This window comes from Euwallacea fornicatus, unplaced genomic scaffold, assembly GCF_040115645.1.
Source record: "Euwallacea fornicatus isolate EFF26 unplaced genomic scaffold, ASM4011564v1 scaffold_88, whole genome shotgun sequence".
In the NCBI taxonomy this organism is placed as follows: Eukaryota; Metazoa; Arthropoda; class Insecta; order Coleoptera; family Curculionidae; genus Euwallacea; species Euwallacea fornicatus.
In genome coordinates this window covers 254000-280676 of record NW_027096056.1, presented here as the reverse complement: position 1 = coordinate 280676, position 26677 = coordinate 254000, and the positions used below count along the sequence as shown (strand labels likewise).

At 37.9% G+C, this 26677-nt stretch overlaps 2 protein-coding genes and 1 long non-coding RNA gene across 3 annotated transcripts; all 3 read left to right on the top strand.

The window, feature by feature from the left end:
- The first annotated feature begins 885 nt into the window (after window positions 1-885).
- Window positions 886-11766, top strand: LOC136350049 (uncharacterized). The gene is made up of 3 exons (XR_010734049.1): window positions 886-2397; window positions 3124-3294; window positions 8893-11766. It is a non-coding gene; the product is annotated as an uncharacterized lncRNA (long non-coding RNA).
- A 442-nt stretch (window positions 11767-12208) lies between these two features.
- Window positions 12209-14530, top strand: LOC136350046 (uncharacterized). The gene has a single exon (XM_066301570.1). The coding sequence runs from the start codon at window positions 12209-12211 to the stop codon at window positions 14528-14530; it is 2322 nt and encodes a 773-aa protein (XP_066157667.1).
- A 7177-nt stretch (window positions 14531-21707) lies between these two features.
- Window positions 21708-22706, top strand: LOC136350045 (uncharacterized). The gene has a single exon (XM_066301569.1). The coding sequence runs from the start codon at window positions 21708-21710 to the stop codon at window positions 22704-22706; it is 999 nt and encodes a 332-aa protein (XP_066157666.1).
- The last annotated feature ends 3971 nt before the right edge of the window (window positions 22707-26677 follow it).

The window sequence follows — 26677 nt, the reverse complement described above, 5'->3', positions numbered from 1 at the left end:
TACAGCTTGAATAAAAAATTAATTCTAGTATGAATAATAGTTTGTATTTAGGAAGGTATAGTAAAAAAATAGTAGCCAAGTAACTCATTTCATTAGGAACAGAATGTTTTCTTGATCCTTACATTTTTATGTTTTCTCAAATTTCTCGATAAATGTTTGTTTTAGACCTAATGTTTGTTATACAAACTTCCGCTATTTTATTCTTCTAATCCTAAATATGTAATAAAATATAGGATAATCCATTAAAAAAACACAAGTTTGTATTGTATCTTTTTTTTGCGACACTCTGTATAAATGAAAATATTTTTAAAATGTACCTTATAAGCTCCTACCTACACGTCCAAATCCAATTTTAGATTAAAATCACTAATAAGCAAATAATACTTTGTAGCGCTCTTGGTGCTCCACCCAGTATCATATGACGCTTTTTATGATAAATATGTCTACTAAATATGGAATTAATTATTCGAGAAATACTACTATTAAATAAAAACAATTTATAGGTTACAATTTTTACAGCCTATAAGGCGAGCGTGGGACTACAAAATGTAAAATGGGATAATAAAAGTTCCATTATTTTTCCGCCGAGAATCTGTGGGGTTGACAGACTGTCCTAATTTTTTTGTAAAATCTTGTACCTGTGTACATTACATACATACATATACAGCATTTAATTAGATATTTCCTCTAAATATACATTTTAATTATGAAACCGATAAAGAGTAGTACCCATCTTAAAGTTTGGGAAACTCTTCCCACAAATCTCTACCTCGCTTCATATGAATTGCGGTGTTGCTGTTCTCTTCTCTTTCTGATAATTTAATCCTTTGCGCTTGTAAATCGATCAATTTATATATTTGGAAGGATTTCAGTCAACTCGGAATTATTTTCCATTCCATGAGAAGATAATAGTCTTGCTTGCCGCCGGTTGAATATTCATTTCATCCCCGCGAACAAAAAAAAAATTATGATATAGAGTGTTTCATCCCTCAAACACACTGTTTTCCAGATATAGCACTGGTGTTAGAAATAAAGTTATTTTCGTAGTTTTTTTTGCGACATTTCAGGAAAACATTTTGGTATAAGCTACCGAACTGACAACGTTTGTATACAAATTATCATTAATATTAATTACTTTCGAGCGCCAATTTAATTTTTTTTATAGATGTTGTGGCCAGGGGAAGATAGAGATTTGAAGCTATATGTGAGTTTTCCCAACAAAAAAACTACTGTAAACGATCGTCGTCAATGGATTTGTCGAATATACAAATCATAATACTAACAAAATAAACATGTAATAATAGATAACAATGAGTGTTTCAGCGTTGTTACTGTAATTAAGTTGCTTGTCCAGAAGAAAACATTTTTAAAAACAGTTACTTTTATTGGATAAACTCAATACCATTCATAAATAATACAATAGTCTATGATTACTATAAATGTCACCTATGACTATTGCCTTGGTACTGTTAACTTGTGACTAACTACGTATCTTACTATACTCATGTTTATATAAAATAAGAGCTAAATCCAATATTTGGACAATAACCTATTGTCTAGGGATCTATATGGTTCATAGAAGATGCGCATATAACTGGCGTGCACAGTTGACATCGGAATTACACAACAAAAAATATTAATTCCTGAAATGAAATAGCCAACTTTTGAGCGTACCTTATGAAATCTCAAAATAATACATTTTCCAAACGATAAAAATGTCAAAGAAAATATTTCAAAACAGTCAACTTTCATATGAATCTTATGAAGTCTCAAATAATACATTTTTCAAACGATATATGGATACGGCGTGACATAGAAAAGAGAACACCCCGTAAAAATGATTTTATTTAAATAATATTTGATATACATGCCTGTATATGGGAACACAAAAAACTATTAAATTTTCATCTATTTTTATCAATGTATTTACGAGTTATCAGGAATTGTAGTGTTTTTTTACTATAAAAATTGTGATAAAATATCGACAATATGCGTGCAAAATATCATTTCTTGGTGTATAGTGTGCTTGGAAAGTGTTTTTAGATCAATTGAATATGCCTAAACGCAGAATATAGCGAAATTTTTATCAATTGTGCCAGTTTGAGAAAGATGGAATTGTGGGTCTACGAGAGGTTGATCGGTCATTTTGAGAAATCGCCACTAGATTGAACTGTAATGTAATTGTAAACACTAGTGAGATATTGTCAGGTATGGTTCCAATAAGAGCAACCAGGTAGAAGAATATGTACTAGACGAACCCGAAGAACTACAGAACACCAAAATCGTCGCCTTCGAATTATGATCCTAAGGGATAGGTTCGTCGTGTCGAAGACGCTAGCGGCACAGTGATTTATTTAGTATGGAAGGCTCATTGGAATTCGTATCATTTATCGCCGGGTAAGAAATTTTGAATTGATTTCTAACCGTCTCCATTTTGTATTACTCCTCATCTTAAATCATAATCAAAATCGACTCCAGCGGTGCAGAGAAAAGATACATTGGAATCTGGAATGGGATAATATCGTCTTTAGTGATGAATCCAGATTCTGGTTGGGTATGCATGATGGTCGGATAAGAGTAAAAAGGTGCCTGGGTGAAAGATGGAATCTTCAGTTTACAATACAAAGGCATGTCCATCAGACTATTAGGATAATTGTTTGGGGGTGCGATTGCATATGGTAGCCTTTACCTTTCATTAAAGGTAGTATGACAGCCCAACGATAGATCCAAGAAGTCCTTGATTCTCATCTCGTGTCTTATGTGGAAATTGTTGTTAATCTAGTTCTCCAGCAAAGCAAAGCACGATTATATGTGGCTGTAGTGACTATGAACTACTTACAACAAAGAAGTCTGAAGCTTTAGGTGGAAATGAAGTCGAATTGTCACTGTTAAGAAAGTGTTTTCGCTGCGAAATATTTCTTTTTTCTAACACAATCAAAATTTATCTGGGAAATCATCGCAAAGCAGTCTTTTCAGAAACGACGATATCAATTTTATCTTGGAGGTTAGATTCACTTGCAATTTGAAGTTGTTCAGTGTCTAGATATCTTGAAAATCGGTCTCATATACATTTCTCAATATCCCCATGTATAATTAATTAAATCTAATACTACATTTTTTTAGGAACAATATGACCAAAACAGTCTATCGTTTTAGTGCAAAAGTCACACCACACGGCCAAAAGATGGGAAATTGTGTTTTCATTTTGAAGGAGATGAAAAAAAAATTCTATCACTTGATAGTGAAAGAAGATGCTTGCCAGGGGTAGATTTTCTGATGGGAGCAGATAGACAGGTAGTTATATTTAAATATTAGTTAGTATTAGCTATATTTTAATAGTTTCTGTGAAATAATTCTTATCAGGTTATACTCCCTTTAGAGTGATTATTTGTTTTTTGTCTATAGTTATGCATGAAAGATTCGCGGTTGGAAGGTAGAGAAAAATGATACAATTCTCAAAGCACTTTTTTATTTTCCGTGATCGAAAAACGGAATCTCTGATATAATTCGATATCAACACTCAGAACACATCCCCTCTTCGTGAGAGAACTGATAGGATGAAAGGGCTGTCCACCCTTTTTCTCGCGGGTACCAAACCCTTAAACATTTTTCTCACCTACGCTAAAGGAATTTATAAATAACCCTCTCTTCCCACGCTAATTTTAGGAAGAACTTAGGACCAAAAGTCCGTAGCACTTTCAGATTATGCCAATTAATGTTCTTAATATAAACAAGAAATGCGAGAGGATTCATAACAGCCCTTTTACCATTTTCTTTCATTTATCTTAAGAGGAATTTAAAGCCAAAACACCGTGATATTTTCATATAATTGATTAATAGTTCTAACATAGACAAAGAATGCTAACATGCATTAGACGAAAATAATTCATATCCAATGAATGATTTACTTAAAATTTGTAGAATTATCATTACTACTATAGCAGAGGTATAAGATAGTTAACATTTGTCATGGACTTGTGTTTGTAACCGTTTTCATAATAATCCACCTGACAATCGTTTAACAATACGAAATTGTAAAAGTTTCTACCTGTATGAAAATAATCTTGAAAATAATCTTATATTGATACATGTGTCAATATAGGATTAATTTCAATATTTATTTAGAAGTTCTCTCTAAATATACCATTTAATTATAAAATCGATTATACAGGGTGTTCAGTAAAGCATGGCACATACGTGAACTGGAAATTACTTACGTTAAAATAAGCCATTTTGACTAAATTTAGTTTTGTCAAAAGATTGATATTAACGGAGCTGCAGGGTGTCAAGGTGGAAAAAATAAATCACATTTACTTAAATATCTTTTGACTGCTTTCAGCTAATTTCGTTAATTTTCTTATACGAGGGTTTTTTTGAATGAGAAATTAAAATTTATCATCAATTCCCGTATATCTTCTAGAGGACGCCACCGGCGACGATTTTAAGCCCTTTAAACCGTTACAACTGTTTCGTTCCAGCCTATATGTTATTTTAAAGTAGAAAAATCTCTTTACCTGTCTTTTCTAGTTAAGATAGGTATACCATATTGATGTCGCTATTGCCAACGGTTTTCCAGAATTACGCATCTAAAAGTGATGATGCCTACAAATGATCTGAAAGTAAACTTAGTTTATTGACGCATTTGATTGCTATCCGCAAATACAAATAACACTATAAAACAAGGATAAGCTTTATACTTTTTATAGAAATTGCAAAAAAAACAAATTTGCATAAAAGTATTTAAGTAGTATTTAAACACGAAAACATGACAATATGTATGAAAGACAAAATTTAAAAATAACGGATTGAAGTAATTTTTTAATTACAAAAATGGTTATACATGGCCTGAAGGAAATTTGAACTGTTGTGAAATTAACTGTGCAGGGAAAGGGTGATTAGAGTAATACACACGAAAAGATCATAAAAGTATAAGAGTTGCCATTTAATGAAGGGCGAAGAAAACTAAAGCTTAGTGATGGTTACCAAACTTCTTAGACACTCTATGAACCACTAAAGACAAAAAGATTGAGTCTATGTATATGTATGACAATGTATAACAGTAAATACAAACAATCTCCCCTGCCTAAAGCGATCAATTACAAGAGTTTATCATTAAAGAGGGTGACCGTTCCCATAAGACATCTTTAATATTGTAATATTTAACATGAACGGTATAGTGGTGCGACACTTTTAGCATGAATTAAAATTAACCTTTGGTTTGGTACAGTCGAAGATAACCTTATTGGATATTTCAAATATCCAGTAATACTAAATAGAATTACATAATTATTTTTAGATGTGTTTTTTTCGGAAACCATTGGTCCTAGCGACTTTAATAAGGCACGCCTTTTTTAACTAGAAAAGACACGGAAAGAGATTTTTCTAGTCGAAAATAACATACAGGGTTGAACAAAAAAGTTGTAACGGTTTAAAACGTTCAAAATCATCGTCGGCGACGTCCTCTAAAAGTTACACCGAAATTGAAGATAAATTTGAGTTTCTCATCCCAAAAAATCCCGCGTATGAAAAAACTCATGAAATTAGTTGGAAGTAGTTCAAAGATATTTAAGAAAATGTGATATATATTTTTTGGACTTTGACACACTGTAGTTCCGTTATTATCGACTTTTGGACAAGATAAATTTAATCAAATCGGCTTCTTTTAACCCAAATAATTTCCACTTTTCGTATGTCCCATTCTTTACTGGACATCCTGTATATTGATACACAGGGTGTTTCAGAATAGTATATCATAAATTTAAGGAGTGATTCTATGAGTGATTTTGAGAAAAAAAGTTTATATGAACCTAGGTCTATTTTCGCTTTCTGTCTGAAATACAGGGTGTTAAAATTTGCTATATTTTTTTGTTTTCTTTTAATAAGTCGGGACCTAAATTAAATATTTTTATCAAACATGGTGGGCGTAAGTTAGGTGTAAAAACGCATTTTTTAAGAGAAAAACGAATTTTTAAATGCAAGCAATGGCGCTTCCAAGGCCAAGACTCTAATTATTATTTGTGAAAAATATGTTACGCCGCTGCTTTTTCAAAAAATAAAAATCATTTTTAAAATTTTTCTTCTTTGTGTTTGTATTTTATTGTGTTTTTAATTGTTTAGTCTGACACAAATATCGAATTCAGAAAAAAATGGTGGCGTATAATAATCACACCATAAATATCAATAAGGTAAGTATTTGAGACGCTACTGGAATTATTATTTAAAATGTAATAACAATAAAAGTAGCCCCTTATTAATGTTAACAAAGATGCCAAGTTTCATCAAAATCGGCTCAAAGTTTTTTGAATAATTAATAAAAACTCGATTTTTTAATAAAACTTTGACAACCTGTATCTCGAAAATGATGCAACTTAGGACACATGTTTATATAAATATTTTTTCATAAAATATGACAAGGAATCACTCCTTAAAATTAATGACATCACTTTAGTTACACCTTAGACAAAATTAGCACGTTCATACTCCGAACTTCAGTTAAAAAAATTCTCTTCAACGACAAAGCTAGCTTTACTAGATACGACATAACTAACGTTCACAATGAACATGTTTATAGTGATGAAAATCCGCACGCACTCAAAGTAGTTCATTATCAACATACATTCAAAGTTAATGCGTAGACCGGGAAAATTTGTAATATTATTCTCGGGCCTGTCGTGATGCCAATTCGATTAAATGGACAAAGTTATTTATATTTTCTTCAAGAAACTTTACTGCACTTGTTGTTTAGGATTTGATAATTATTTTATTATTATTTATTATTTTTTTAATTTATCATAAGATGGGCCAGGGTGATGTATTTCCTGCGTTACGCCTATGGTTAGCGTTATCGTACAGGATGGAATCACAACGCTCTGAATATTAAGCATAAAGTGCCTTATCGGCAGGAATTTTCCTAGCGGTATTCCATATGATTTTAAAAGAGCAGTGTTTGTGGCTAGTGTCGGAACCTTTTAAAAATAATGAAATCCTGCATGATAACCGCTAGTTAAGATTTCGTCCAGGAAAGGGAAATTTAAAAAAAAAACGCAAAGAACACTACACAAGACTACTCTATTCTACATTTAAACATTAAGATGCTCTTCTAACTAGCTATTTTAACAATTTATATTGGAAGGTTGCTGGCTCTGCAAATTCCAAAGAAATACTCGATTTGCAGTCTCATGGGAAAGGATCCCTATGACAGGTTCCCATTACTCGTTATCATAGAGGATGCACATGTAACTCGCTTTATGCTATGGTAGACAGTTTTTAATTGCACTCTAGTCAGGGTATGTCCATGGTTAGTGTCCAGTTTTTTTATACTTAAGACTGGAAAAACGTCTTCATCGCTCTCTTTCTTTAGTGTCATCACGAATAAGCTGTAGGTGTGCGACTATGTTAACAAGTAAAATATACAAGTTTTAAGAAAGAAGCACCGAGTTTACATTTAAAAAAGAGGGAATTATTTTATATTAACTCCCCTTTTTTACGCTTGTTGGAGGACATATTATTAATTTGTGATGGCATGTGGTTTATGCAAGATCGAGCATCTCAATGTCATACCTTCAATGTTAGACAAAGTATAAACAATGCATTTTCTCGGCAATGGATCGGAAAGAGGAATTATGTTCCAGTAATAATAGCTCTCGTAATCTTCAGATTTGATGCCATGCGACCTTTTTCGTGGTTTTTTGAAATCGACATTTTATTCGACATCAATTGATCACATTCAAGAGATACATAATAAAGAAATAAATTTTCAATGCAGTTGGCGATGTGAGAAATAGGCCAGAAGTTATGCAAAGAATGCGCTACAATTTCTTGAAAAGAATCAATTTGTGAGTGCAAGAAAATTATGCACATTTTCAGCATTTGCTATGAAATTTTTGTTATAAAATGCTTTGAATAAAAATTGCATCTATTAATAAAATTGTAAATATCTTTTAAATTGTTGACTTTGACGATATTTAAAAAGTATCCATTTTTTAAACAGATAAGATTTATCTATTCGAAATTGGCATCCACTGTAGCAGAAAACAGTTTTGGCGGTTTAAAAGTGTCCTAATGATTGCTTGTGGCACTTTCTAGAACATACAACAAAATCGTTTTACAGAATTGAATTTCACATCCCAAAAAAATTCCGGATACAAATTTTCGTAAAATTAGCTCGGAAAAAGTCGAAAGATATCAAAGAAAATCAGATTTCGTTTTTCAACATTGACACCCTGTGGCTCCATTATTAACATCTTTTATACTAAAGCAAATTTAGTTAAATCGGTTTATTATGAGTTGTACTATATCAGGTAGAACTTTGTAAACGAGGTATCCGGACACCATGAACATGGTTTGAAAGACGTGTTGTTTGAGATTTTATAAAATTATTCGATGACATTCGTGGATAGTAATCGGAACTATGGGAGTTCTTTCTTTGTTTTCATTAATTAAAGCTGGAAATTTACATAACAGTTTACGTTTGAAATAAAAATATTATGTCATTTCAAATTGAGCAGCAAATAATAAGAACGAAATTATTCTAATTGATCGAGAGGACATTTACAGAATTAGGACGATCCAAGAGGCAAGAAAGAAAAGGATAACATTGTTAAAAAGGAGTTTACAATAATTCTCTACTTTTACTACCTACCCTCTATTACGTACTCACGGAGTGCACGAACTAGTAATAACTGTTTCGTTCTTCAAACACATTCAAAATTTATCTGAGGTATCATCATAAAGCAGCCTTTTCGCTAATGACCACATCAATTTCATCTTGGAGGTTGGGTTAAATTGCAATTTGAAGTTGTTCAGTATCTGGATAATTTGAAGATCCGTTCCATTTATATATCTCAACATCTTCAGGTATAACTAATGAAATCTAATACTACATTTTTTTAGGAACAGTATGACCAAAGCAATCTATCATTTTAGTACAAAAATCACACCACACGGCCAAATGATGGAATATTGTGATTCCAACTTGTAGGAAGTGAAAAAGATGTCATCACTTGATAGTGGAAGAAGCTGCTTGCCAGGAGAAGATTTTCTGATGGGAACACATAGAAACAGGTAGTTGTTTTTGAATATTAATTAGTATTAGTTATACAGTATAACTTGGCTGTAACGAATACTGTTATAACAAACGCGAATATAACACACATTCGATTTAAAAAAACCATATTTATCATTTTCTGGAGGTTTGAATTCGGTTATAACGATCTGTCGAGAAACGCTGCTGTGATCGAGCTGCTGAATATTTAAGTGAATGAACCAAAAACAAACACTAATTTTGAAGAAATTAACTTAGTTAATGAACAAGTGGAAGTTGCTGGATTTCCTGACGATAATGACATTGTTCAAACAACGGTCAATGATCAATTTGAAAACGGTGATGAGAAGGAAATTGACAGGAATGATGAAGTTTTAATCTTCACAACTCAATAGGTCTTTCTGTTTGAAAGGTCGTAGCTTTTAATGTAAAAATGACATATCCCGAAAATGGAAACCTTTTAAATGCGATAAACCTTTTGTAGAACAAAATAACTAGTTATATCTTCGGGGAACCGAAACGGCTTTAAAAAAACTCCAATCTTCACAAAGTTTTGAATTTTATTTAAATTTAAAGACTAACTTTACAACTTCAATATCAAGCTTCGAATCTACTCTACGTACGAGCATAAAACTATTTATTTTGATTACTTGCGGAGTCAGCATTGTGGCAATGGCGCCGCAGACTTATGGCGATGCTTCTAGTATATTTCATTATACAGGGTGGGCCAACGAAAACGAAACGGTCCAGGTTTAGAGTTCTTAATGTGGTTTAAAAAAAATTGCTCGAACATGTCAATTGATTTGTCGAGGGGGAAACTTTTTAGACTTATTTTGAAATCTTTATATTTAACGCCTTGAGCAGGGTGCTATTCACCCTTAAAATCTTAAATGGAAAGTGGCGTCGAGTGACACCTTGTTTGAAAGGTCTTTCAATTATCTTTTTAATGATGCCTATTTTTTGACATGAGATATCATTTTGACATTTTAAATTAGAAATTTTTCCGTTTTATTTACAAAGACGCTTGCAATTAAAATTAGTTAAATAAATGTTCAAACTGCTGTCCATTAACTTCCATGCAGTGATACAAGTTCTCCTCAAATCGATTTCTTACATTATTGAGCATTTCTGGTGTTATAAGATGACACTCGTTAATAATTCGTTGCCGTAAATCTTGTAGAGAAGTTGGTTGGGTAGCATAAATATTAGATTTTAAGTGTCCCCACAAAAAGAAATTTAACGGAGAGAAATCTGGAGATCTTGGTGGTCATTCAATAGCACCCCTTCTGTCAATCCACCTTCCTGGAAATGCTTGGTCTAAGTACATTCGTACCTGCTGTGCATAATGCGGAGGAGCGCCGTCCTGTTGGAACATTATTCGATTTGGTAAATAACGTTCATCGTTTTCCATTATTTGAATAATATTAGGTTCGATTGCATTTTGCAACAGATCCAAATACATTTCTCCATTTAGGGTGCCGGGTAGGAAAAAGGGTCCAACGAGATGGTCTCCGAAAATACCAGCCCACACGTTAAATTTTTCAGGATGTTGCGTTTGTGTCTCGTGAAAAATTCTTGGGTTTACATCACTCCAGTAACGACAGTTATGACGGTTTACAGTTTCATTGACAAAAAAAGAGCACTCATCGGAAAAGCAAATGTTAAATAGTAAATGTGGATCTTGATTTGCTTGGTGGCTAATAACTTCAGAATTGCAGTCGCCTGTCGAAGTCATCCTCGTTCAGCTCTTGCACCAATTGAATTTTATATGGATTCCATTTATGTTTTTTTAATATTCTTCGTACGCTAGTTCGCGGAACACCTGATACATCACTCAACTTCCTCATACTTAAAGTTTGATCTTGAGTCATGTGACCTATAACGGTTACTTCCACTGCTTCATTGACTACTGGATTTACAATATTACGTTTCTTGTTAAGTACCGAACCAGTTTGGGTAAATTTTTGCACTAGTTCGAGGACATACTTTCGATTGACATGTTTGTATGGATGCCGTTGGTTAAAAATCTCAGCTGATCTGTACCCAGACTCATTATTTGAATGGAATATTGCAATAATTTCAACTCCTTCAGCTGTAGTGTAAACCATTTTTACATAATCACGAAAACACAGTACAAACTGTTGGAAAACTACCCAACATCTTCACCCACTAATAAATTTCTTTTATATTGCCAACGTAAACCTCATTAATCACCCTTAAGGGCAGTGTTTACATTACACAACTGCATACACATTCCACACTCTTCCCATGCTCATAACTCTTTTCACCCATCATTTTTCTCACACCTTCATGGCACCGTATTGATAAGCAATCCCTAGTCCTCGGCACTATAATTCACATTAATTGGTATGACTATGAGGTGGTAAAAATATAAATGGACAACTTGAGGTTCGCATTCGGTGGGAAAAATTGAGATTAAAAAACAGTCTCATAGAATCTATCACACAAAACGCAACGCCTCTTCAACATCTACCCTATTCTCTTTTTAACTCCTACAGTCTTAGTAGGATCCCTTTACTGCGCTCAATTCACATATTAGTTTCCCTGTTGAAGTAAAAACTCCCAATCGTGAAAAGTTATTAACATTCAGTGATCGCTTGTGTTTTTCTAGTTTTCTCACATTTTACAATTGTTATGACTTTTGTCACTTGTAAAGTAACATTGAAAATCTAGTGATACAAATACAAGTGTGTTGTTACCAAGTGTGTTTGTTTTTTCTGTTCTGCATTGGTTCAGCGCCAAATAAGCTGTGGTCCTTCGCACAAAATTAAAAAGCTAACCAAAAGAAATACAGTCCCCTCGGCACTGTCAACCAACTGTGCCCCCCTTGTGTCTGGGGTGAGAAAGCAAAAATACCATAAAAACTTGCCCCGTTCATTTGGTCCTTCGAGCCGGATACTTCTCCGTCAATAACGAAACCCCTGGACAGGAACCAGTAACACCCACGACTCCAAGTCTGGTAACAGAAGACACATTTGGAGCAGCATAGAAGATACTCTTAAAGGACAAATCTGAGTGAGTGCCCCTTTACATGCAACTTTGTTTATGTGCATTTTGCTATCTTTATTCATTAATCTTTAAATTGCATTTTTTACTGTTTATTTATTCTATTATTATTTTATTTTTTTTTAATAATTACTTATCATGGATAGTTTAAGGGTTTCCCGAAGATCTGCTAAGGCTTCGTTAACAAGGACAACAAATTGGTTGTCAAAAAATAAAGACTCTGAATCTGAAATTAACGCTTTTAAAGTTAGGGAGGAACATTTACACAATGCCTTTAACTCATACTCAATTGCTCAGGATCAGATAGAACTGGTAGACAGTGATAACACTGATAATGAGAATAGAGATGAGTTTGAGGATAAATATTTCAACGCCTTAGCAGAAATTAGGAACTGTATAGACTCGTTATCGCTATTAAGTACGGGTGGTGCCACACCTGAATCCGCAATTGTTAAAAAACAACATGCGATCACACAAACAGTTAAACTACCAGAAATAAATATTCCGCAATTCTCAGGAATTATTTCCGATTGGGAGTCCTTCTTTCAATTGTTTTCTGCCCTCATCATAGATAACATAGGACTATCAAACATCCAAAAATTTATATACCTGAAGACCTTTCTGAAAGGAGAACCGCTCAAATTAATTGAGGCCTTGACTCTAACCCATGATAATTTTCAAATTGCTTTAGATATACTTGCAAATAGGTATCAGAATCAATTCGCAATAATTAACTCACTAGTAAATTCCCTAATTGACTTGCCAAATTTACCAAAATGCACTGCTATCACACTTAGAGACTTTATAACGTGTTGCACGAGAAGCTTAGAATCTTTAAAAAATCTCAAATGTCTAGTCGAACATTGGGATTTGCTACTCTTGAATATATTAGAAAGGAAATTAGATTTTGGCACCCGCAAGGGATTTGAATCTGAACGAAACCTAAACAATTTACCCACAATAAATGAATTCTTTAAATTTCTGGAGAAACGTTGCACTGTGCTAGAAAACCTCAATACCTCTGAGGCAACCTTTCATAGGCCTAATCAAAGGCCACTAATGCCCTCACCTACTCAAGTAAAAACCTCACAAAAACGCTCTTATTTCTCTGGAAATGTTCAGACTTTACCTACCTCACAAGCCAACCCTTTAAGTGTGAATAAAAGGTGCACGTTCTGCTCAGAAAACGGGCACCGAATCTACTCATGCCAAGGATTTAAGGATTTGTCACATCATGACAAATTAAAGTTCATCCACTCAAGACAACTGTGCACAAACTGCTTGGGCACAAAACACGCCACTTCCTCTTGTCAATCTCAAGGATGTTCCGTGTGTTCTAATAGACACCACACTTTACTACACATACCAAATTATAACACTCAAATCTCTCACGCTAATTCAACCAACACTCACTCTCAATCAATGTCCAACATCAGCAGAAATACTACTGCACCAGTTTCAAGGAATGACCAACAAATTCACTCTCGCCAACGCCAGGCAAACACTCTATTCCCGAATCAGGAAGCTCACCGAGAAAATAATTCTCAAATAATCAATCAAGATATATCTTGCACCCCTTCTCCCCAAACCTCACATGGTTGCACTTCTCTATCTGCCCTATCCACCAAGGGTTGTCAAGTCTTACTGGCAACTGCCACTGTAACTCTATACGCTCTTGACGGAACTCCTGTTCAAGCAAAATTACTGCTTGATTCTGGGAGTCAAACTTCTTTCATAACCACTCACTTAATGGAAAAATTACATTACACGCCATACAAACGCACATTACACATTTCCGGAATAACACAAAATGCTGCGATGTCAAACAAAATGTTAGACATTTGCATCTTCTCCAATGTTGAGCAAGGACAAAGAATTGTGGTTTCCTGTGCAGTTCTGGACAAAATCACAAGTCTACTTCCTCAAGTTGAAATTAATCCCAGTCTAATCAGAATTCCAAATCATCTTACTCTAGCTGATCCCACGTATTATACTCCCTCCGATATAGATATTCTTCTCGGAGCCGACGTATATTATGACTTAATATACCCTGAATGCTTCAAACTAGGAAAAAATCTTCCACATTTGCAAAACACTGTGTTAGGTTGGATAATCGCGGGCAGCATTCCACATCAACCCAGTATTGTGTCGCAAGCTACCCACACTGTTCTAACACCATCAGAAAATTGTATATCACTATTATCCAATGTCGACCTTAATAACACCCTCACTAAATTTTGGGCTATTGAGGACACTCCCGTTATGAAACCCCCAACCCCCGACGAGCAAATGGCCGAAGACATTTTTAATACCACTACCAAGGTAGTAAAAAATGGCAGATTTCAAGTTCAGCTACCTTTTAAATCCCCCAATGAAATCGGAAAATTAGGAGATTCATTTAACATGGTAAAAAACGATTCCTCAATCTTGAAAGGAGGTTTTGCAAATTTCCCCAATTGAAGGTTGACTATTCGTGTTTTATCGAAGAGTATGTCCGCCTAAACCATGCCAAATATGTCCCACTCGAACTTCAAAATTGCAGAGGAGAGAACAAGTATTTTTTTCTCTACCACTGTGTATTAAAGGAAAATAGTAGTTCAACCAAATTGCGGGTTGTCTTTGATGGATCTGCAGTATCAACTTCAGGATACTCATTAAATGACCTAACCCTGAAGGGACCTCAAGTACAACCTGACTTGTTTGACATACTTACCCGCTTTAGGACATTCACCTATGTTCTAACTACAGACATTGCACAAATGTATAGACAGATTGAGATCCATCCTGATCATAGATTTTTACAAAATATTCTCTGGCGCAATGACCCTAATGCACCTTTAAAATGCATTGAGTTAAACACAGTTACCTACGGCACAAGAAGTGCTCCCTACCTTGCCACGCGGGTCTTAAAAGAACTAGCCCTTCAGAATCATTTAAAATACCCTTGTGCTGCTGAATCGGTAGTACAACAATGTTATGTGGATGATATTCTTACAGGGTGTAACGAATATTCTGAACTCAGACACCTGTATTCTGAACTCAATCATATGCTAAATTCTGCTGGATTCACCCTGCATAAATGGTGCACAAATCACGCTGAATTTTTGCAAGAAATATCCCCTCATCCCACTCAATCTCACTACGACATTAAAATTGAAAATGTCTCTAACAAAATCCTAGGACTATCCTGGAACCCAACTGAAGATTACTTCTCGATAACATTGTCTAACATTAAACACAATTCACACACCACAAAAAGAAAAGTACTATCGACATTAGCAAAAATGTTTGATCCTCTCGGCCTAATTGGCCCCGTAATTGTTCTTGGAAAGATAATTATGCAAAAAATCTGGTTGTCTGGAATTGATTGGGATCAACACCTCAATCAACCCCTGCTCGAAGAATGGAATACATTCATCAACTCACTATCTCACTTAATAAATCTCAAAATACCCCGTCATATATTTTGTAACAAATCCATACAAAAAATTGAATTACACTCATTCTCTGACGCTAGCATAAAGGCTTACGCTGGATGTGTGTACATTCGCGCTATCTATCACGACAACTCAATCTCCTGTGCTTTAGTAACAGCAAAATCCAGAATCACACCAGTCAAAACTGTCACTCTTCCAAGACTAGAACTATGTGCAATGCACCTCACTGCCATTTTAACCAGCAAAATTGTTTCAATACTTGAAACCAAACTCACAATTGATAATGTCGATCTTTGGACTGATTCTCAAATAGCCCTTTACTGGATCAAATCACATCCCTCAAGATGGTCAACATTTGTCGCTAACCGAGTTTCCAAAATTCAACAACTGTCCCAAAGTTGGCAATGGTATCATGTGAAATCTGCTGACAACCCAGCAGACCTGTTATCACGAGGAGTATTACCCCAAAATATTGAAAATTGCAAGCTTTGGTGGACAGGTCCCCATTTTTTACATGCTCCTAGTCTCGATTTAAGGTCCTTTATTCCCGCATTCGATATAGTCAATCCGATTGAAGAACGAAAGGTGACACTTGCCAATTTAGAAGATAGTTCCACCACTTGTTTTTTGACCCAATTATGCTCAAAATTTTCTAATATATCTCGTTTGCAGCGAACAATGGCTTTTGTGTTACGATTCATACGTCTTTTTTTTTTTTTTTTTTTTTTTTTAGGGGCGCGACCCTGGGGCAAAAAATCTTGTAGGTAAGACGATACTGGTGCCCGTGCACCAGCCTGTGTGGGGTTTTCACCCACTAAAAAATCCCCGTGTTTTGAGAAGTTTTCGAGCCCGTGCCCGAACAACCTCGATCTCGGTTTTGGGTCGCTTTGTTTTGACCTGTGTTTAAGAGAGACAAGCGGGACCGTCGCTTCTTACTCAGTCATCTCTTTAGAATCCTTTTTCCTCTTTTGAGGGGAGATGGTTTAGGTCCCCCCCTGATCTTTGGCTAGAATTTTCCCGCCGACGAGGGATTTTCTAGCATCTTTTATGTTGTTGTTGTGGTCCATTTTTTTTGTTTGTCGGCTCTTTTTGGTCTTATTTCACAGACGATGATGTCAAAGTCCCGAATTGCTTTCGGTCCTTGTTCATACATCGTTGTGAAGGCCTTTTTTAAAAGTCTTGTAAAATAAATCCTGTAAAAATAGATTTTTAATTAGTGTCCTGAAAAAAATAATTTTTATTATTGTCCTGAAAAGAAAAAAATTTATTAGTGTCCTGTTGGTTGGCTCCCTATTGTCATCCATTGTCCAGAAGTTGGTGTCGTGGCCTCTTGTGTGGGATGGCATCCTCCAGTTGGTAGTCCGTTGCCTTCCTGATCAGTTCGTTTGTGTGGTCTTCCGTGGTTTGGAACGTCTTGGTGGCATGGCTTCTAATGACTTCCGTCATCGACGTGTAGTTGAGGTCCCTTCTGATTGTCTCGTTGCTGACGTACCAAGGCTCGTTTAGAATCGTCCTCAGTGCAATGTTTTCCACTGCCTGAAGGCGGTTCAGGTGCGACTTGGCTGCATACCCCCATGCTGTTGATGCGTACGTCAGTTGTGGTTGGATCACTGTCTTGACTAGTGTGATCTTGTTCCTGAGCGGTAGTTTGGACTTACTGCTGATCATCGGGTAGAGCTTCGCCCTTGTCATCTTTGCCCTTAGTCTGGTCTTCTCTATGTGTTGCTTCCACGTGAGCTTCTCGTCCATGTGTACTCCAAGGTAGGTTACGTTGTTGCTCCATTGTACTGGCTTCTGTTGGATCATCACTTTGTCCTCCGTCTTGAGCTTCTTCCTTCGGGTGAAAACTATGGCCTGGGTTTTCTCGGCGTTGGCGTTGATCTTCCACTTGGCGAACCATTTTTCCAGCGCTGTGACTTCTTGTTGCAGGTACTTGACTAGCTGTTTTCCATTGCCAGATCGTGCTAGTATTGCCGTGTCGTCCGCGTATAGTGCCAGTTCTGTCCTTTCCGTCCTGGGGGGATCCGACACGTAGACGTTGTATAGGAACGGCGACAGTACTGCTCCCTGGGGTACTCCTGCTTCTATGGTCCTGATGGTTGAGTAGCATCCGTCCAGCTTGACGCGGAATTCCCTGTCAGAGAGGAAAGATTGCACTAGCTTGACCAGTGGTACCGGGAGTCCGGAGTCCAACAGTCTCACTAATAGTCCTCTGTGCCATACGCTGTCAAAGGCCTTCGCGACGTCCAGCAGTATTGCTCCCGTGGCTTGTCTCTTGTTGAAGCTCTCGGTCACGTGCTCCACCATTCGCAGCACTTGTAGTTCGGTCGAGTGCTGCTTCCTAAATCCAAATTGCTCGGCCGGGATGATTTTGAGTTCTTCCTCGCAGTCTGTCAGTCTCCTTAGTATCACCCTCTCCACGACTTTCCCCATTAGCGGTAGCAGGCTAATAGGTCTGTAATTCTGTGGAAAAAGATTATTTTTACCTGGTTTCGGGAACAAGATAATGTCCGCTCTCTTCCAGTTCGTCGGGAAGTGTCTCTGTCTGAGTACCGCATTCGTGATGGCTAGTAATGCGGCTATCCCTCTTTGTGGCAGTTCCTTGAGGACTCTGTTCCCTATCTGGTCGCATCCTGGTGCTTTCCTGATGTTGAGGTGCTTCAGTATGGCCTTGATTTCGTTGGGCGTGGCGTGTCGTATGTTTCCTTCTTCTCCGGTCGTCTGTAGGCTTTGGATGCGCTTGTTGACCTCTTCTTCCCAGTCCTTGGCGTCCTTGTCCTTGGTTTGGTTTGGTCTGAACTGTCTGGCTAGGCAATCAGCGAATGCCTCTGCTTTGTCCTCGATGATATAGACTATGCCCCGTTCCCCGTGGATGGCTGGGATCGGTTTCCTTTTCGCTTTGATTGCCTTGAGCGTCTTCCACATGCTCCGGTTTTCTGGGTTCAGGGATTCCAGGTGTGCTTGCCACTGTTGTTCCCTGCGTTCCTGTAAAGCAGCTTTAACTCTTCTATTTACCTGGTTTAGTGCGTTCTTGTCCGCAGGGGGGCCGGTCCTAAATGCCTTCCTCTTTGCCTTCCGTCTTTGCCGGATCAGCTGTTTGGTTTCCTCCGGGATTGCTGCCGCGAGGTAGTTCTTCATCCTTGGTTTGATGATCGTCTTGGAGCTGGTTTCCATTGCTGTCTTTATGTCCACTTCGAGCGTTGAACTGGCATCCTCGATGTCGGTGTTGCTTTGCAGTCTCCCGATGGTCGATAGGTTCTTTTGCAGGGTCGTCTTGAATAGCTTCCAGTTCGTCCTTCTGGTTGTGATCGTGTCTTCCTGGGTCGTCCCGTCTCCTAGAATTACTAAAATCGGGTTATGGTCTGAGGATCCCTCATTGAGGACCTCGATTTCGGCTTCCATTGCTAGATTCCTGGTGATCATAATGTCCAGCACGTCATTTCTTCCCGTCGTTGCCAAGTGGGTGGGTTCTTCAGTTGCCATCACATGCACGTCGTCCCGTCTTTGTAGGAACGTCCTCAATTGATTGCCGTTCCCGTTCGTCGTCCAGCTGTGCCAATCGGGCGATTTGGCATTGAAATCGCCGATTGCGATATGTTGTCCCCCTTGTCGTCTGAAAAGAGATTCATCCACATCGTTTTGCAGAGAGTCGGTTTGAGGCGGGTGGTAGCAGGATGAAATTCTCAAACGTCCTTTGCAGGTGTTGATTTCAACTGCTATGGCGTCCATGTGTCCCGTCGGGATTGGTGGCATCTGAGCGTGCTGGATGTTGTTTCTCACCAGTAGTGCGGTTCCTCGTCTCCTTGATCGTCTCGGATTGTCATTGTCCTTCCTGTGGATTCGGTATCCCGGGATTCTGAAGTCGTCCGTCGGTGTCAGCTTCGTTTCTTGGATGGCGGCTACGTCGATGTCCAGGCGTTCTAGCAGCTCCTGCAGCTCGTTTTTACGCCCTATAATACCGTTGATGTTCCACGATATTATCTGCAATGCTGAAAAAGAAGGATGTAGATTCATTAATGGTTTACTTTAGGAAGGTTAGCAAAAAATGCACTCATTGCTGAGTACATCATTTGCATTTGCTTAAGAGCCTGCTGGAAGTCAACAGGCTCTTTGGCTACTTGCGTGTTTGATGTTTTTGATGTCTTGGCCGCTTCTGCATATGTGTTTCCCGGTTTGAATGGTGCCGGGGAGGGGGCGTCCTTTATGGTCCTCTTGTGCTCCTGGTTTTTGGGAGGTGTCTTTTGCTGTGCCTTCTGGTGTTGCGGGACTTTCTTGCAGCCCCTGTAGCTGGCGGGATGGGCGCCTCCACAGTTTGCGCATTTGGCCGGGACGTTCCTGGCCTTGGTGCACTCGCCGCTGTGATGGTTGTCCCCACACTTCACGCACTTGGCTGCTGCTGTGCAAAAGGTCTGGGAATGTCCAAACCTCTGGCAACGGTGGCATTGCGTCGATCCTTGCTGCTGTCGCTGGGGCTCCACTCGAACAATCAAATCACAGCACGATTTGACTGCAAAGATCTTCTCCTTGTCCTCTTGCTCCACTTGGACCAGGAATAGTGGCAGGATTCGCTTGTCCTTCCTGCTCCTCATTCGTTGCACGGATGCTGGGGTGATACCTTTGTTGATGAGGTCCTCTTTTACTTCGTCTTCCGTCACATTGTCCGGTAGGCGTCCGATCACGGTGCAAATTTTCTTGTCCTCTGGCAATGAGAACGTGTGAAATTCCCGTTTTTCCTCCTTCAGCAGCTTGGCTAGGGCCCTGTAGTCCTCGGCTGTATTTGTTGTGATGGCCACTCCTTGGCCCGTCATCTTGGCTTTGCTGAAACCAATTCTCTTAGTCCTGATCCTGTTACTTACAGTCGTCCAGTCGTTTGAATTTTTGATAACGATTGGCGGTATCCTCTGTTTTCCGTCAGTCCTGTTTTGTCCTGGGGTGGTGCTGTCCATCCTACTCGGGCTGGCTTCGGCGATGTCGCGGTCACTTGGGCTGGGGGTGGTGTTTATTCGTCTATCTGAAATAATAATATTAGATTTAGTTTGGTTTTTTAAACTAACTTTTTTTATTTCTCTTTTCTCCGTGGCCTGTTGCTTTTGGATTTCCCTGAAATCCATCTCTACGTCCTCTTCTTCTTCTTCATCCTCCGACTCTTTTTGCTGGATGGTCCTCTTCTTTTTTCGCTTGACGTCGTCCTTTTCGTCCATCTGGTCCTTGATGGTCTTCAGCAAACTGGTTTGTTCGCTGAGCATCTTCTCTAGTTGGTCTACTCTTTTGATAAGAGCCTTGTTAGCCTCAAAAAGATGCTTGTTCAGCATCAGTAAGGCTTCCGGGCTCTTCTTGATTTCCTCTGTTGCCATGGCTGCCTCCGCGTCCTGGATCCCCTTGGTTGATTTGAGGTCCATTGATTTGGTTTGCCCCTGGCGCGATGCCCGCACGATGGTCCTTTTCTAGGTCTCAAATGAGACGGGGACCGTGGTTTCCTACCTATAAAAGGAGAAACACTATAAAAACCACTTGCTTACGTTTTTAGAAAAACATAAGCTCGTGGAACGATTTTCTTTTTTCTAAAAGCTAGGAATTGCTAGCTTTAGCTCGCATATATGTTTTAATAAAAACACATATACAAGGACGATTTTCTTTGCACACTATCACTGCACTACACTAGACAAACATCCACTCACACGCGTCGAAACACCACGCACACGAAGGGACATCCGTCCGTCACCGCACTGTACACTGTACTATACGTAACTCAAGAGCTAAGTCTGACAAAATTTCTGGCCCTCTCACTGTACACGAACTTACCTCTGCTCTCAATCAGATATTAATGCATGTCCAGTCACAGGCTTTTTCGAAGGAAATTTCGGAACTTAACATAGGCCCATAGGCCCATATCAAATAAATACATTATGTCTCTTAACCCATTTCTGGACAAGCAAGGTTTTCTCTGTGTGGGTGGACGTTTAGAAAATGCTGATATCACCTACAGACAGAAACACCCAATACTTCTTCCTTCAAACAGTCATGTAATACGCATGTTACTAACCCAAGAGCACATACGATTAGGTCACGCCGGCCCTCAAAATGTGCTGTCCAACTTCCGACTACGTTTTTGGCCCCTTGATGGTCTACGCGAAATTAAACGCATACTTCGAAACTGCATGACCTGCCATAGATTTCGTACTCAGCCCATCCAACAGATCATGGGAGCCTTGCCTAGAGAAAGAGTTGTGTGTTCTCACCCTTTCGACAAGGTAGGGGTAGACTTTGGAGGTCCATTTACTGTCAAAGTTTCTAAGCTCAAAAAGGCCCAATCTTTAAAGTCATATGTAGCCATTTTCTTCTGCATGACAACAAAGGCAGTTCACATAGAACTGGTATCCAACCTATCCACTGATGCATTTCTGATGACATTAAAAAGATTTATCTTACGCCGCGGAAACCCCTCCATAATCTTTAGCGACAATGCATCAAACTTTCTAGGAGCCAAAAACCAACTCAGAGAAGTGCATCAATTCTTCAAATCAAAAAATAACTCCGATGCAGTTATAAATTTTCTGTCCACAAATCAGACCCAATGGAAATTTATTCCACCTCGAAGCTCACATTGGGGAGGACTATGGGAATCAGCAATAAAAAACGCCAAATATCATATGGTCCGCATCATAGGCAACGCACACTTTACTTTCGAAGAACTGAGCACTACCCTGACACAAATTGAAGCCATCTTAAACTCGCGATCCCTTTGCCCACTATTTAATGACCCCTCAGATTTTCAGTGCTTGACTCCAGGTCACTTCTTAATTGGGAGAGCACTTACTTCCTATCCTGATCAAGACGTTACTCATGTCCCAAACAACCGATTGAACTTCTTTCAACGATTAGCACAAATTCAGCAACTATTTTGGAAAAGATGGTCTATCAACTACTTAAACCTATTGCAAAATAGGCCAAAATGGTTAACCCCATCACCAAACCTTAAGGTCAATGATCTTGTGCTCGTAAAGGAAGATAACTCCATCCCCTTGCATTGGCCGCTCGCCAGAGTTGAGCAGGTAATGCCGGGCCCTGATGGAAGGGTCCGCGTAGTAAAAATAAAAACACAAAATGGCACGTTTACAAGGACCCTATCAAAATTATGTCAACTTCCTAATCACGATCCTCATTCAACTAACATCACTCTTGCGCATATACCCACATAGACTTATATATCCACCACTGTTAAGTTTTTTTTGTTCTTTTTTATTTTTTATTATTTTTTGTCATATTGAAGCCCTTGCTTCAACGCGGGCAGTTTATGTTGGAAAACTACCCAACATCTTCACCCACTAATAAATTTCTTTTATATTGCCAACGTAAACCTCATTAATCACCCTTAAGGGCAGTTTTACATTACACAACTGCATACACATTCCACACTCTTCCCATGCTCATAACTCTTTTCACCCATCATTTTTCTCACACCTTCATGACACCATATTGATAAGCAATCCCTAGTCCTCGGCACTATAATTCACATTAATTGGTATGACTATGAGGTGGTAAAAATATAAATGGACAACTTGAGGTTCGCATTCGGTGGGAAAAATTGAGATTAAAAAACAGTCTCATAGAATCTATCACACAAAACGCAACGCCTCTTCAACATCTACCCTATTCTCTTTTTAACTCCTACAGTCTTAGTAGGATCCCTTTACTGCGCTCAATTCACATATTAGTTTCCCTGTTGAAGTAAAAACTCCCAATCGTGAAAAGTTATTAACATTCAGTGATCGCTTGTGTTTTTCTAGTTTTCTCACATTTTACAATTGTTATGACTTTTGTCACTTGTAAAGTAACATTGAAAATCTAGTGATACAAATACAAGTGTGTTGTTACCAAGTGTGTTTGTTTTTTCTGTTCTGCATTGGTTCAGCGCCAAATAAGCTGTGGTCCTTCGCACAAAATTAAAAAGCTAACCAAAAGAAATACAGTCCCCTCGGCACTGTCAACCAACTGTGCCCCCCTTGTGTCTGGGGTGAGAAAGCAAAAATACCATAAAAACTTGCCCCGTTCAGCATGTTCCAAGTCAACTTAACCCAGCGGATTACTTATCGCGAGGATTAAGGTGTTCTGAGATTAAGAACGTAGATGTGTGGTGGAATGGTCCACGATTTTTATGTTTGCCCGAAACTGAATGGCCAAAAACTCCTGGGAAAAGCGATGAATTGCCTGATTTGCGTAAGACTAAAACCTACTGTGCAAATGACACAATACAAGGGGGAGGTAGTTACGTCATTGAAAGATTTTCTAATCTATTAAAGTTAAAGCGGATAATCGCACTATTACACAGATTTGCACACAATTGTCGCACGGGTCCAGGTAAGCGAAGGTATGGTCTAATATCAAAGGATGAAATTGAACATGCTTTTAAAATGTTGATGAAGCAGGTACAAGAAGATTCCTTTTATGAGGTGTTCAAGAGCATAAAGAACAATAAGATAAAGTCTTCATTAAAAATTATTAGTCTGGAACCCTTTATTGATGAGTTTGGATTGTTTAGGGTGGGTGGCAGATTAACGAATGCAAAATTTAGTTTCGAAAAGAAACACCCGTTAATCCTACCTAGATGACATCATCTCATAAATTTAATATTTACTCATGAGCACATAAAGTTATACCACTGTGGTCCACAGCATCTATTGGCCTCGATACGGGAATCATATTGGCCATTGGCAGGTCGGTCTTTAGCTAAACAAATCGTGCACAAATGCTTAAGATGCTGTAGATACAATCCCAGAATGCTAAGGCCTATCATGGGTGATTTACCCGAACAACGGGTAACCCCTAACCATCCGTTTGATGTTATAGGGGTGGATTATGCAGGTCCATTTTCATTAAAAAGTCGGTCCGGTCGTTGTGCCAAGCTTTCGAAGTCATATATTAGTCTCTTCATTTGCTTTCTAACCAAGGTGGTTCATTTGGAATTGGTTACTGATCTCAGTAAAGAATCCTTTGTACTATCGCTACGTAGATTTGTTGCGCGAAAGGGTAAACCCTCTGTAGTGTATTCTGACAATGGTACAAATTTCGTAGCGGCGCACTCAGAATTAAAGGAACTGGGACAGTTCATTATACAAAACAATAACGAACTAACCTCAAAATTATGTAATACAGGGATAGAATGGCATTTTATTCCACCTCAATCGCCCCATTTTGTTGGGCTTTGGGAGGCAGGTGTTAAAAGTATGAAATTCCATTTAAGACGAGTGGTTAGTAATACCCCATTAACATTCGAGCATTTTTATACCCTGTTATCAGAAATAGAGGCAATAATGAATTCGCGTCCCCTTTCCCCATTGTCCTCTGATCCTGAGGATCTCATTCCGCTAACCCCGGGGCATCTTCTCATTGGACATCAGTTAAGCTCTTGGTTAAGTGCAGACCTAAGGAGTTTGCCTACCAATCGGCTGTCGTTGTATCAGCATATGCAGCAGTTAAGGCAGCATATTTGGAGCAGGTGGAGCAAGGAGTATGTTGCAGAACTCCAACAGCGCACCAAGTGGAGGCAGAACTATGACAGTTTGACTGAAGGTTCGCTAGTGTTAGTGAAGGACGACCAAACATCCCCTATGAAGTGGAAATTAGGAAAAATTGTGGAAGTGTTCCGCGGAAAAGACAGCGCGACAAGCGCGTGTAGCGTGTATAAAGACTCAATCTGGGGTCATAAAGCGTTGCTTTTCAAAAATTTGTCCGTTGCCAGTAGACTAATTAATTTATTTATATTCATAAGTGTTAAAAGTCTGCGCTTTCAAGGCGGGCGGCATGTTTAGTATTTTTCCTTTTTTTTGTTAATATTAAATATGTTAGTGTATCCCGATACTGCATCAACAGTTTATGTTAAGAAGACATTAATTTTATTTATTGAATATCCGATTTTAATTGCTGGCTGCGTCGCCGGCAATAACTAAAAGGAACCATTGTCCAGCAATCCAAACTGTTAGGTGCTAAGGCGACTCATGGCTGAATAGCCATGATTGTCATGCTAGTTATATCACAACAATTTGCTTAATAATTAAATAATAAGAAACTGCGTAGTGTTTACTACCATCTAGAACTTGCGATTAGAAAACGTATTACCCCTAATTGCGATTTAATATTAAGTTCATAATGTTCTGGAAGCCTTATGCATGGTCAGCATATATTTTAATATAAATAGGGAAAAACGTAGATTTAAGAATCATAATTTTTGTAACCGTATTGTTAGTTACATTTTGTGTTGTTTCCTGTAAAATAAATTTTTTAAAAAATAGTTTGGCTGAACCTCAAACTTAACTGGCGCAGTCGGTACTCAATTTTGAAAAAGTGTTAAAAAAAATCGAATTGCACGATTAAGAAAACACTACCAAAAGTTCACTACAACCAAAACAGGAAGCAACGAAAAGCACCCGCAACGAGAATCTGAAAAAGAAATCGAGCCTGAGACCAACGACTATCCTCTGCTAAGGATGAGGCGTGGGTAAGTGCCACAAATTTTCCTTTTGTCCATTGAACCCTCTGTATAAGGATTTGATAGGGATAATTAGGTATTGCAAACATATATATGTCAGACAGTGAAACTGATAAATCAATTGATGAATTATCATCTCAGTTAAATAACGTCTCAATAAAAGGTAATATAAGTACAAGAAAAAATTTAAAAATGACTTCTAGTGACGGTTCTTCTAGTATAGTACAAAAAAGAATAAATTGGGATTTGTTCCAATCTCGGTTAAATTCGCTTAAACCTTATGATGGTGATAGCAATACATTAAATAGATTTGTTGACAGATGTAAGAGTATAATTTCCAGTTACCATATGTTTAAGGATGATGAATTAAATACACACATATTCGAATCAATCCAGAATAAGTTAGTAGGGAAAGCTGAAAGGCTAGTAGGAAATCGTACGGAAATAAAGGATTGGATAACATTGAAAAATTGCTTAATTCAGTGTTTTTCTGATAGAAGAGACCTAGATAATTTAGTGCAAGAATTAACTAGGACTAGGCCTGAAAAAGGTGAACATCTTTTAAATTTTGGGAATAGAGTACAATTAATTTTAAGCAATGTTATCCAACGTATCGGGAACGATAATACCATTAACATAACACAAAAACAGTGGGATATCAGACATCATGAAAAAGCAGCATTG

Coding starts and splice junctions, on each gene's coding strand:
- LOC136350045 (XM_066301569.1), top strand. CDS start 21,708: ATGGGAGCCTTGCCTAGAGAAAGAGTTGTGTGTTCTCACCCTTTCGAC.
- LOC136350046 (XM_066301570.1), top strand. CDS start 12,209: ATGGATAGTTTAAGGGTTTCCCGAAGATCTGCTAAGGCTTCGTTAACA.